This window comes from Geotrypetes seraphini, chromosome 11 (genome assembly GCF_902459505.1).
Source record: "Geotrypetes seraphini chromosome 11, aGeoSer1.1, whole genome shotgun sequence".
NCBI lineage: Eukaryota > Metazoa > Chordata > Amphibia > Gymnophiona > Dermophiidae > Geotrypetes > Geotrypetes seraphini.
This window is the reverse complement of record NC_047094.1, coordinates 122,985,600-122,999,124: the sequence shown is the minus strand read 5'-3', so window position 1 is coordinate 122,999,124 and position 13,525 is coordinate 122,985,600. Positions and strand designations below refer to the sequence as shown.

The 13,525-nt window shown below is 42.0% G+C and overlaps 1 protein-coding gene across 8 annotated transcripts in view; it reads right to left on the bottom strand.

Annotated features, from left to right (window-relative positions):
* The window catches only part of UCKL1 (uridine-cytidine kinase 1 like 1), an 84,865-nt gene that overhangs the window by 20,887 nt on the left and 50,453 nt on the right, over positions 1–13,525 (bottom strand). For 6 of the 8 annotated variants that reach the window (XM_033962819.1, XM_033962820.1, XM_033962824.1 and 3 more), the window contains 4 exons: positions 9,102–9,145; positions 6,761–6,859; positions 5,879–5,972; positions 5,648–5,710 (listed from right to left, as the gene is read on the bottom strand). In XM_033962819.1, the coding sequence (XP_033818710.1) occupies positions 5,648–5,710; positions 5,879–5,972; positions 6,761–6,859; positions 9,102–9,145 (300 nt within the window). Of the gene's footprint in view, positions 1–5,647; positions 5,711–5,878; positions 5,973–6,760; positions 6,860–8,102; positions 8,123–9,101; positions 9,146–13,525 lie in introns of all 8 variants that reach the window. The other 2 variants (XM_033962825.1, XM_033962826.1) reach the window with 2 other exon arrangements.

Here is a 13,525-nt window from a genome sequence, read left to right as displayed (position 1 = left end):
TTGCGAAGATCTGCAACGTGACATAATCAGGCTCGAGAAATGGGCATCAACATGGCAGATGAGGTTGAACTTGGATAAGTGTAAAGTGATGCATGTAGATAACAAAAATCTCAAGCACAAATACAAAATGTCCGGGGCAGTACTTGGAGAGACCTCCCAGGAAAGAGACTTGGGAGTTATGATTGACAAGTCGATGAAGCTGTCTGTGCAATGTGCAGCGGTGGTGAAAAGGGCAAACAGAATGCTAGGAATGATAAAGAAGGGAATCATGAACAGATCTGAGAAGGTTATCATGCCGCTGTACCGGGCCATGATGCGCCCTTACCTAGAGTACTGTGTCCAGCACTGTTTCAAGTTTTTCAAGTTTTATTAGGATTTTATATACCGCCTATCAAGGTTATCTAAGCGGTTTTTACAATCAGGTACTCAAGCATTTTTCCCTCTCTGTCCCGGTGGGCTCACAATCTATCTAACGTACCTGGGGGTATGGAGGATTAAGTGACTTGCCCAGGGTCACAAGGAGCAGCGCAGGGTTTGAACCCACAACCCCAGGGTGCCGAGGCTGTAGATCCAACCACTGCGCCACACACTCCTGCTCACCGTACATGAAGGAGGACATGGTACTACTCGAAAGGGTCCAGAGAAGAGTGACTAAGATGGTTAAGGGGCTGGAGGAGTTGCCGTACAGCGAAAGATTAGAGAAACTGGGCCTCTTCTCCCTCGAACAGAGGAGATTGAGAGGGGACATGATCGAAACATTCAAGGTACTGAAGGGAATAGATTTAGTAGATAAGGACAGGATGTTCAGTCTCTTAACTGGACATAGCAGCATTCATGACCCACCAAACATCCACCCCAACAATCCTAACTCCCAACGGAACTTGGTCCCCCTCCCTCTGGTCAGACCACTACACATACAACTTCAAACTCAACTGGACCAAGACCAAGGATACACCTCAATCCAAAAAAATAACATACACCTCACGCAAACATATCGAGCCAACCACTTTCTGGTCAAAAGTAGATGAAACAATCCAAGACTGCGACCCAACAGACTTCATCTCTCATTGGAAAAATCTATCAACCAACATCCTGGAGGAACTAGCCCCACTACAAACCAAAACCAGAACCTGCAGGAGATCAGACCAATGGTTCGACAATGAACTGCTCCAACTCAAAAGACAGTGTAGAAGACTAGAAAGAAAATGGAGAAAAACAAACCTAGATCAAACTAAAATCGCTTGGAAAAAAATCAACAAGCAATACAAACTTCTACTAAAGGACAAGAGAAAAACTCATTACACAAATCTTATAGGCACAGAAACACAAGACTCCAAAAAACTATTTAAAATCTTAAAAGACCTCACAGATACCAAACCCTACACAACCACTAATAATACCCCACCCCCCTCAGCTACCCTCCTGGCAGAACACTTCAAGAACAAAATCACAAACGCCAGAGCCACCCTCAATGCTACCCCATCCCTCCCAAACATAATCACAACTCACCCCACAGACAAAGATTCAACTGCAGCAGACAGAACTTGGTCACATTTCCCAAATATACAATGGTTCGACCTCAACTATTTCTACAAAAAATACAGCCACGCCTCCTGTGACCTCAACCACTGCCCCTCATATCTCCTTACTACCTCCAGTGTAAAATTCCGTACTCTACTTCTACAATGGATTCAATCCACGCTCAAAGACGGCATTTTCCCCTCGGTCCTCAGCGAAATCATCATCACCCCAATCCTAAAAGACCCAAAAGGTCCACCAGATCAACCTTCTAACTTCAGACCTATTGCCTCAATACCACTATACGTCAAACTCACAGAAGGCCTAGTAGCCAAACTCCTCACCAACTATCTGGATGACCATAACCTACTCCACCCTATGCAATCCGGCTTCAGAACAAACTACAGCACAGAGACACTACTTGGCTCCCTCATGGATACAATCAGACAACAACTAAGCAAAGGAAAAAAATACTTCTCATACAACTGGACCTAACTGCAGCATTCGATCTTGTAGACCACAATACCCTTTTGCAAATATTAGATACAATAGGTATCTCAGACAAAGTATACTCTTGGTTCGAAGGTTTCTTAAAATCCAGAACCTACAGTGTAAAATCTAACAAAGAAAAATCAAAACCTTGGTCAAACCCCTGCGGAGTACCACAGGGGTCCCCACTATCCCCTACCCTCTTCAACTTATACACTGCCTCTCTCGGAACACATCTGGACAATCTGGGCATAACCACCTACAGTTACGTGGATGACATTACTATTCTACTACCATATGACCAATCAACATCTTCCCTGACCAAAACACTACAACGAACACTAGACTCCATTACAAGCTGGATGAAAGATCACAAACTTAAACTCAATCCAGATAAAACCAAATTCATTCTCTTTGAAAATGACAAAATCCAAACCATAGCCAACCTAGAACTCAACTCAATCAACTACCCCATCCACACCACCATAAAACTACTAGGAATAACTATAGACAGATGCTGCACCATGCAACTGCAAATAAACAACACAATACAGAAATCCTTCGCTATCATGAGAAACCTCAGACAAATCCGGAAATTCTTTGAAAGAACACAATTCCAGCTTATAGTACAATCCCTAATCCTAGGACTACTGGACTATTGCAACATCCTCTACCTCCCATGCCCAACCTTTATGACCAAACAACTACAAACAATCCAAAATACAGCTACCAATCCAAGAAAGAATACAATTCAAATTCTTCTGCATGTTATTTAAAACTCTTAACGGAGACAGCCCGTCTTACCTGAACAACCGCCTCATCCCAGCATCCACAACCAGACATAGAAAAACACACTCCCCATTCATTCCCCCCCCGACCAAAGAAGTAAAACGATCAAAACTACACGACGGCCTCCTGGCCACTCAAGCAGCAAGACTGGACAGCCAGATCTCCAACCTCCTGGTGTCCACCCCAGACTACAGGACATTCAGAAAAGAACTAAAAACCATACTTTTCAAGAAATTCCTGAAACAGCCCTAACCTCACGCTCTCTCAACAACACTAATTATAGACAAAGGATCGACCCTTTACTATCATAGCAAGGACAATTGTAGTTTACAAATCTTCTGCTAAGCCTCCCCGTTCTTAACTACCAAAGAAATGTCAAAAGATCTACTCTCTACCATTCTAGCAATTCTATTGTTATCCCATTGTAACCCTGTTTTATAAATCTTTTGTAAGCCGCCTTGAACCGCAAGGTAATGGCGGAATAGAAATCCCTAATGTAATGTAATGTACTGTGCTGATGGTTGAGTGTGTGGTGGCAGTTCTGTGATATAAGTGGGGAGGTTTAGGTATGAGTGATGATATGTGCCATTGTAGGGTAGGTACATGACGTTTATGCAAGGGGGGGTAGTTCAATTTTTTTTTTGCTTACGATAAGATTGCTTGGGTGGGTGGGTGTTGGAATGCGACTAGTTCCATTGCAAGAACTGTTAAGGGGATTTGGGTTTCTGGAGTTTGGTTGAGAGAGGAAGGGGAGGTTGGGTCAGATTGGAATAGTAGAAGCATTTTGACTAGTAGGTAAAGAGGGGGATGGTATGGTTAGGTTTGGAGGAGAGTGGACGAGAGAGGGGAAGGAGGGAAGAGGGAGGATGGGGTGGGAACATTATGGCTGCAGTTTGTGTTTTGTTACAATTCAGATGCTACAGCTTCATGATAGGGGAGTTGTGTGGTGCGTATGGTGACTGGAGATCGCTGCAGGGCGATCGTTGTTGGAGGTGGGACCAGTGGTGGCATGGTTGATCGTTGCTGGTTGTTGCCTAGGATTACTGCTGGTTGTTGCCTAGGATGGGGCAGCGTCTGCTCTCTCATTGGGGAGGGGCTGGTGGATCCGTGGAGTAGGGCCATGCTGTGGACTCCTCCTCCCTGTTGAGCGCTGATGTAGGCAGAGTGCTATATTCTTCGGGAGCTGCCCATGAGCATCCGCCGCCCACCAAGAGCAGTGCAGCCCAGTGCTGGATTGTTCTATCTCTGTGCATCTTCTGCCTAGAAGCGATGAGTTGGGGCTGCAGCAGCTGGAAAGCCCGAGCTGATACCTGTCCCATCTGGACTTTTGCTGTTGGGATTATTTAAAATATGCTGAGGCAACAGAGCTGCTTCAGGAAACTGGATTTCTGTCAGACTTATTTGATTTTGGTTTTTTTTCCCAGTTTATGAATTATTTTAAATTTTATTCCATTGTTTTTACCCCTATTGTTTTTTATTTTATTAATTGAATTTCCCTGAATTCTATTGTTTATCGGTTCCTCCCTTCTATTCCTTTTTACATATTCCTTTAATTCATTTAGATATCATTTACATAGATGGTGCTAATATCTGTAAAGTTAGGAATTTCTATGAAATATTCTACATGCTTCTCTCCTCTCCACTCCTTCCTGCCCTCCATAGTCCTCCCTACCCTCTTCTAACCCCTTCCTCTGTAATGTCGCCTAGAGCTTGTATAGGTATGTGCGACGCACAAATGGAAGAAATAAAAAATAAATAAAATTAATTGTTTGTTCTCTGTTGTACCTATCATAGACTTGTGATCAGATCTTTTCAATATTATGATGGCCTGGCAATTGGACCCTAGGACCCGGTGGCTGGGATGGTGTCCTGGGGTGCGATTTCATGTTACTTTGCTTGCATTTCTTGCTGTTTTCTTGTTCCCTGATGGTTAGAGTTGTGACATGGAATGTGGGTGGTATTAGCTCACCTGTTTACTTAGGAAAATTATTAGTTCCCTATAAGCTTTCTTATTACCTACGCTCATTGACTGCTCAATTGGCTTTGCCTGCTGTTCATTTGGTACGTTTGGCATCGATGCAAAGGTCTGCTTTTTTTGCAGTAGTTCCTCACCTGTAGAATTCTCTTCCAGTTACGATTCGTTCAGAATTGTCTTATGTAAAATTTAGATCAATGGTTAAGGCGCATCTTTTTGGTTTAACATTTCCATGAGAATGTTTTGTAAATTATGATCCTGTTTTCTGGCAACTATTTAAACAAGATTTAAACAAATTAATTTTTCTTTGAGATTTGATCATTTAGATTTAATGAATTACATTTTTTTTTCTTCTGGTCTTTCTTTACTGTTCTTTAGCTTTCCTATTTTTTTATGGCATTCTTTTCATTTCTTGTTTGTACACTGAGCTGTTGGCAAATCGAAGTGGGGTTAAAACTTGTAATAAACATAAACATACCCTTGCTCTAGAGTAACAAACAAATACACTGACAGGAGAGGAAGAAGGGAATACTGGACAGTCCAGTCAGCTTTAAACCTAAGCAGGCAGTTTGCAAACTGAGCCAGAATACTGTTCAGTTAGTGGTAGGAAAAGTTATTTTCTTTCATGAAAAAGTAACCCAACCCGGTCTAAGACACATTTCAAATTAAGAGATATGGCACAATACACAGAACTGCAGTTAAACAAGAGATTTAATTGGGGAGGGGTCGGTAGAGGAGGGCGGGAGGGAGGAGAGAGAAAAATGAGCAGTAGTAATCTCTGGTAATCTCTTCTGTTATCAGATGCCTGGCTGCTTCATGTAACAAGCCCTTTATGTATCAGTTTTTGCACTTCAGTTAAGAAATCACCATGCTTACCCTTTTCCCATCATAGATTCTTCCCTCATAGTCCTGTCCCTGGGGAGTCTGTACAGTGCAGTTCTGGTGAAAAGCAGAACATGTTAAGACTCTTAAGTACAAACCTGCAAAATTAATGGTTTCACACATATGAAGAGCTAGTATGATTTAACAGTGTGTACTGTATGTATACATATTATAGTGTAGAGTCAGATCCTGTACAGAAGAGCAGATGGTAATAGTATCACTTACTCGGAAGGGCAGGAAGGACATGGCATGCTCAATCAGTAAACGCATTAATCTCTTGGAATAGAAGATAAATTCATCTCGACTTGTTTCCTTGTTTCTAAGAAAACAACAAAAACAAAGATGTTTTCTCAGATAAATTACATATGGGACTTTCATTGCAACAACTTCTTTGAACTTAAATAAGATACACAATTTCCAAAGTATAAATAAAGAAATGCAAGGGTAGCATGTTACTTGATTTTGAAGACCTACTGGCAGCTTCAAATCATGATGAGGTTTCAGGATTTATAGGATTTAGCTCACTCAATCTCCTAATCCATGCACCCAAAACTGGTTCTTAGCCTTGTAAAATGAGTTCTTACAGGCTATCTGGCAAGTGCAACTGCCACGCCCATCCTGATTTTACCACATGAAGTTCGAATTCCTCCCCTCTCCACAAGTCTTATGGGTAATTGGGGAGGAAAAGGACTATATTAGCCTGTCCCCAATGATCCCAATACTAGAAGAAAATGGAATTCGGTGGACAAACAGCAAGTTAAATCATTAAATTACATTACAGAGATTGTGGAAGAATTTCTTTAAAATCAAACAAGTGCCCAGTTGCAATCCACTCTTAGGGTCAATAATGAAGGAGAAATCTTATTCGCTCCTGCTTATAACATCACAAAAAATGAACATTCAGCACTAAGCCACTGACCCAAGCAAGCAGTAACTTAATTGGATATGGGCTATAAAGCCACAAACACGGAAGAAGTTTAAGTAATGGAATTTAGAACGTTTGACTTGCTCTTCATTAAGTGGCATGCTAGAAAGCTGAAAAGCAGTTAATCACAGCAGAGTTGTTGAAACTAGTGGGCCCCACCAGCAGGGACAAGAAAGCTCTACCTGATAATTGTGTGCATTCCTTGGACCTGAGGACTGCTCTTCAGCACACTCAATGTCTTGGGAAGAGGCTGGAACTGGTGAGCAGAAGCCAACGCTGCCCTGGAAATGGACACAGTATCAAAGTCATACAAAAAAATCCCGGAACATAACTTTGTGCATTTCTAACACACATCCTGTTGGAGCAGGACAGAAATTCAGAGGAATTTTCACACTCATAAAAGCAATCCAGCTCAATCATATGGATCCCCAGTATCGCTCATCACCAGTGAAACTCCTGCTTCATTCAATCCGAGGACAGCCCCTGCAGAAATTCCTGTACCCAGAGTGAGGTCCTGCAAGATCCTCCAGAAATCTTTTTGAAAAATAATGGAGGACATGGTTTGCTGTGCTTTGGATATGAGAAATGTAAAGCAATTTCCAGATTGGTAATGTGTGTTTCGTCTATTTGATTATTGGGAGTAAGCAATGGCCGACACCAGTCTACTGAATGTCAGGTTTCCATATGATTGAAGCTTATGATCTCTCTTTTAAAATCAGAAAACTAATTAAAAACAAGACAAAGAAAAGCAGTAGCATAGGTACTCTTGAATTAAAGCCATGCACTGAGAGTATCCTAGAGCGACAGGACAGAAGGCTTTGAGTACAGGATTAGACTGAAACTGGTATACAGAAAGAGAAATTCCAGCCAATTTTATCTGGTCTGTGACCCATTTTCTTCTCTCTGCTTCTACCCTCATCTCACTGAGCATGGACTCACTTGGTGCTGCTCTGCTCGTCCAATGAATCACACAATCTAAGTTGGCTGGCCAATGCTGCAACCTTAGTCTACTTAAGAGGCCACAATTGAGTGGCATGCTTGTTACCAGTTTAAAATCAATTTTCACACAATCTGGGGAGGTTTTCTTTTTAAAACTTACAATCCAGTGCACTGACACATCTGTGTTTTACTTCTTTTTGTTTAGAATATCTCCAGAAGAGAAAGAGGTGCTCAGAAGGAAAGTGGACTGAGGTGGTGTCAGATAAAGTAATAGAAATGAGCACAGGTTGCTTATCCAGTGCTAATACCCTTTTGGAGTCCCTGATATGACCCATGCTGCTGTGCTATCCACTCTTGGTTAGTAGGTTAGTTACACTTTCTGGTAGGCTCTGGTGGGTTCCAAATATGTTATCAGCACGCACTCCATGCACTCTCACCTCTTCACTTAGTGTTTTAAACAAGTTTTATTTTTTTCTACATTTATAAACAAGAGTATTTCTGACTTGTAAAACTGCAGCAGTGTGTACTGACTAGACCATGCATATCTCACAGCAGGCACTCAAAGGAAAGGTTTTAGCAGCTCACATATGCCAGCGGAGCTTCCTCTGACAGCCCATTAGATTCAGGGGAGGAGAAGGCAGAGAACACAGCCCAGTCCAGTAAAAAAGAAAAGAAGACGATCAGTAACCAAAGTGGGAAAGAAAGACCTTTGCTGCGGAGAGCCTAGCTGCATGGCTCGACATACTCTTCTTCACTACAAGCACAGTATAAGAGCAACCCTTCACTGGAATGCTTGGAGATTTTAGACACTACCGCTGCCTTTGATACGATTCGCTGCTATCTTTCGTTAAACTGTATGAGATCTTTAGGAATTGAGGGGAAAGTGCTAGTATGATTTTAAATCTTTTTGGAGCAATGTTTTTTGGTTCAACAAGGTTCTTTCAGTCAGATTGGAAACCTTTGTCCACTGGAGTTTCCCAAGATCCTGCTTTATCCGTGGTATTAGGTAAAATACTTCTTACTTATATAAAAGAAAGAATTCAAGCAGATATTGGGCAGATGGCTTGCATCTTCATGACTGACCTGCCATATAAACCCACTATAGATGACTACTATTCTGCAGACAGAATCTGGAACAATTTTGCCCCTATAACTACAACTGAAATCGCTACAATCCTCAAACTATCCACACGCTGCAGTACCCTTGACACAGTCCCCAATAAATTGTTAGTGATTGCACCAGATGCCATTAATCAATGGCTAACCAGATTTCTCAACTATTGCTCCATGAAGACACCTTACCATGCCAAATGGGCCGCTAGCTTTAACTCCAATTCCTAAAGCCCAGAATGCAGGCTTATCCATTCCTCCAACTACAGACCTAGCGCAGGAATACCTACAGTATATTGACCAAATTACTTGAAACAATAGTCTGCAAACAACTGAACAAATGTATTGAAAGATACTCTTGCCTACACCCAACTCAGTACGGATTCAGAGTCCAACACAGCACAGATTTATTACTTCTCACACTAACAATCAAAATCAAGTAATTTCCATGCAAAGAAAAACAAGCAATTCTACTTCAACTTGACATCTCGGCAGCCTTTGATTCTTTGGACTGTAACCTGTGAAATCGGAATAAGATGATCAGTATTTGATTGGTTTAACTCATTCCTATCCAATAAAGAATACATTGTGTGGAAGGATACCGCCTTCTCTCAAAGCTGGATATTTGTGGTGTACCTCAGCGTACCCCTCTACTCCCAATATTATTCAACCTATTTATGAGCTCTCTTGGTGAAATCAAATTCACTAATGATGAACAACTACTAACCTACACTGATGACATCTTCCTACTGTTGCAGGTCGACCCAACCACCCCCGAACATTGAAGAATTAATTTCGGAAGGAATATGCAAAATTTCAATCTGGGCAAACAACAACAAGCTCAAGCTGAAGACCGCCAAGACAAATTTACTCTGGTTTCATATCACCTAACAATCATTCCCTAATTCTGTATGATTTCAATCTGGAAACACAATATTCATGTCTTTCTTTTATTTCTTCAGTCAACGTTAAGAAAATGACCACATCAACTGTATTCAAAACTAATGGACCCGACATGGGCCGTGTTTCGGCTAACAAAACCTTTCTCAAAGATCCAGTCGTTAAATAATACGTTAGTATAGTGGAGTAGGTTTCCAGTGCACTGAGAATCAGTGTTTTGCCTAGCTCCTTTCTCTATATCAAGTTTTTGCAATTTGGAAACCTACTCCACTATACTAGCGTATTATTTAACGACTGGAAGGCTTTGTTAACTGAAACACGGCCCATGTCGGGTCCATTAGTTTTTAATATGGTCTTAAACATCCCTGCACAGTCTCAGCAGCCGGCGCCAGATGTTTTCACTTGGCTCACACCTTTCTTTCTGCAAATGAACACATTCCCTCCCTCAGCTGCTCTGTGGCATGGTGCAACTGCTCAACCAGCTCCCTCTGGGCCTCCACCTCCTGGCACAGGAACTGCAGCTTCTGCTGCCCATAGTCTGCCATGTTAATGTTCTGGGCTTGGTCCCCTCACTGGCCTCACTATAGTTATTAGACATCTACGTGAGTTATTAACATTTGAAAATTTTCATTTGATGTTACATGCAGTAGTTTTACCAGTGTTTGATTACTGCAATAGATTGTTAGTAGGAATATCTAAAAAAATATTTTGGAATGCTTCAAATTTCAAGAACGTAGCAGCAAAAGTGTTAACACGTTCAGCACGAAATATGCATATCACCCAATTCTTAAAGCCCTACATTGGTTACCACCTATAGAGTTTAGAATTATGTTTAAAATACTCTGCTTGATTTTCAAAGAATTAAAGGGTTTGACTTCCCCTATTTTGGCTTCAATGTTAAAATTATACCAATCATCAAGGACTCTTAGATTGACTAATACCCTCTTACCAGAAGTTCCCTCTTTTCACAAGATCACATTAAAGTGTTATAGAAAAACTGTTTCAGGTTACAGGACTTATAATGTGGAATGCTCTTTTTTCTGAGGCTCACGCTTACAACTTTTCAACTATTTAAGAAGGAATTAAAACTCATTCTGTGCCTGAGGGCTTATGGCAGTGTCTCGCAAACTTTGCGAAACTGCGGTACACTAAACATGGTGACTGCGGCTTGAGATATACGGAAGTGTGCGGATGTCGACGCGATGTCACATGCATGTGTGGCCATCACGGCAACGTCCGCACATGAATGAAGGCCCTCCAGACAAGGCCTTGAGCTGCCAGTGGGGGGTGCTGGAAGGGAAGAGGCAGTGCTGGCTGACTGCCTACATGACGTGCCTCTCACCACTAGGGAGCTCCTGGCCTGCCTCTCTTCCCACTGCTGGGGGACTGTCAGGCCCCTCATATCAAGTCTCTGATTGGGATGGGACTGTGCTGTCTGCAGGCTACTGGTTCCCGGCTCTGGCTCCAAGTTGTCATCTGCATAGGGAAAGTTGAGATGTGGTTGTTGCCTGCCTAGCCTGGCACAGGTCAACAGCATTCATGTCCTTGCCCCTACAGGGGCCCTTCCAGATCTCAGCTGATGAGCAGTGCCAATGTCACATAACCCAAGGATGTCTACCCCTACATACATGCCTGCCAGAGCCAAATATGAAGGTGTTCTATGTCCCTCAGATACCAAAGTGCCTGACAGTCATGTAAGGACCAATAGATGGATTGTAGTAGGGATGCAGGGAACACAGTAGTGTGGGTTGAAGATGTACACACTTTTTAGGGATGGGAGGGGGCAAGGCATTGACCAATGCCAGGTACATGGGCCCTCCAGTTACCCAGCTGTGGAGGCCTATAGCTGCCACAGACTCCCACTCCCTATTGCATAAATAAGCCTTGTGTCCCTGCCACACAGCCACTCTGGATGTACCTTGGCCTACTATCCTGCTCCCTTTCCCAACCCACCTGAGAACCTGGCCTTCACCTAGGTGCCTTCCCTGCCTGGAGAGGGTACACCAGAAAGGACACACACAGAAGAAAGCTCCATCTCCCAAATATACCTGATGCCTCAGCTGCCGCTGATATATTCTGAGTGCCCAGGCCATGGATGCCCACTAGGGAGAGGAGGGTGTGGATAATTCATTTGACTGGTATGAGGTCTGCAGTGTCATTCCCTGAATGCCTGTCCCCAGATTTGTGGCAGACATACCTCTTGAGATGCCTCCATGTCCTCTTAACAGGTTATTAGAGTGGACTGCATTTAGGCACTCACAGATGGAAGTCCACTCTTTGCCTTTGGTATATGCACTTAGCCTTTGTGCTTTAGGGGAAAACAGGTGTTTATACTATGCCCGGATTTCCTGCACCAGCATCTCAATCTCAGTTAACCTTCCTGTTGGGAGCCTGAGCCTGCTTCTTTGATGCAATCTCCAAAGAAGCCTAGAAAGGTTTGAAAAATCCTTAACAAGGCACTTATCTAGAAATCTCTGGGCACCACAGCTGCTTGGATTTTGAATCTTTGATTATAGTCCAATTGGTTAAAATCTTCCCGAGATCCTGGCACTTAGTCGTAATTTTCAAATCTAATTCTCACCTGCATGTGCATACCATGGGAGGGGCATTCAGAGCTTGCAATCTGTAAGACCTGGGACATAGACCATTCTCAATGGCGAAAGATAAATAGTAGGGTTCCCCCAGGGGTCTGTGCTGGAACTGCTGCTTCTTAATATATTTATCAATGATCTAGAGATGGGAATAACTAGTGAGATAATTAAATTTGCTGATTACATAAAGTTGCTAAATTGCAAGAGGATTGTGAAAAATTGGAAGAGGACCTTGTGAAATTGGGAGACACAGCATCTAAATGGCAAATGAAGTTTAATGTGAAATGTGGGAAAAAGATACCCGAACTATAGCTTCATGATGTAGGGTTGCATGTTAGGAGTCACTGCTCAGGAAAAGGATCTAGGAGTCATTGTTGAGGATACACTGAAACCCTCAGCTCAATGTGCAATGGCAGTTAAGAAAGCAAATAGAATATTAATAATTATCAGAAAAGGAATGGAAAACAAGGATGAAAATGTTATAATGCCCTTGTATCGCTCTATGGTACTGCTGCATCTCAATTACTGTGTGCAATTCTGGTCCCCATATCTCAAAAAAAGATATAGCGGAATTAGAAAAGGTGCGGAGAAGGGCAATGAAAATGATAAAAATGATGGGATACTTCTCTGAGGAAAGGCTAAAGTGGCTAGGGCTCTTCAGCTTGAAGAGACAGCTCAGGGTGATATGACAGGGTTCTACAAAATACTGAGTGGAATGGAAAGATGTGAATCGCTTGTTTACTCTTTCCAAAATGCTAGGACTAGGGGGCATGCGATGAAGCTACTAAGTAGTAGATTTAAAACAAGTCAGAGAAAATATATATATTTTTTTATTTATTCATTTTCACATCAAAGAACAAAAACACTTTGATAAAGGAAATTAAATATACATTTAAGAAATTATTATCAAAACACAAGAAAAGGAGTGAAACACTCCTATTACTAATACCATGATCATAGTCCACATTTGGAAGAGGTGAAGCCATACCCAGTCAAGGGGAGTTGACTTTAAGAAATCATTCATGGTCATATTAACACATGTCCTTCATAAGTACAGGGTTCTTTTGGTTATTTACATTTAGGCCTGAGTAGCAGAAATTACAGAGGGGTCTGGAGCCTTAATGGCAGTCTTTCCTTCCAAAAATAAATTGCAATTGTTCTGGTTCATAGAAGATATATTTGTTCGCCTGATAAGTAATACAACATTTACAAGGAAATCTAAGCTGTTAGGTTGCTCCCAAACCCAAAACTGACTGACGAAACATCAGAAATTTATTGCGTCTAGCCTGCGTCCACTTTGAAACATCAGGAAAAATAGCAATCTTGTGATCATAAAATTCAACATTTTCAGTTCTGTAGAAGAGACGAAGAACAGCTTCTTTGTCTTGCAAGAAAACAAAGGTCACA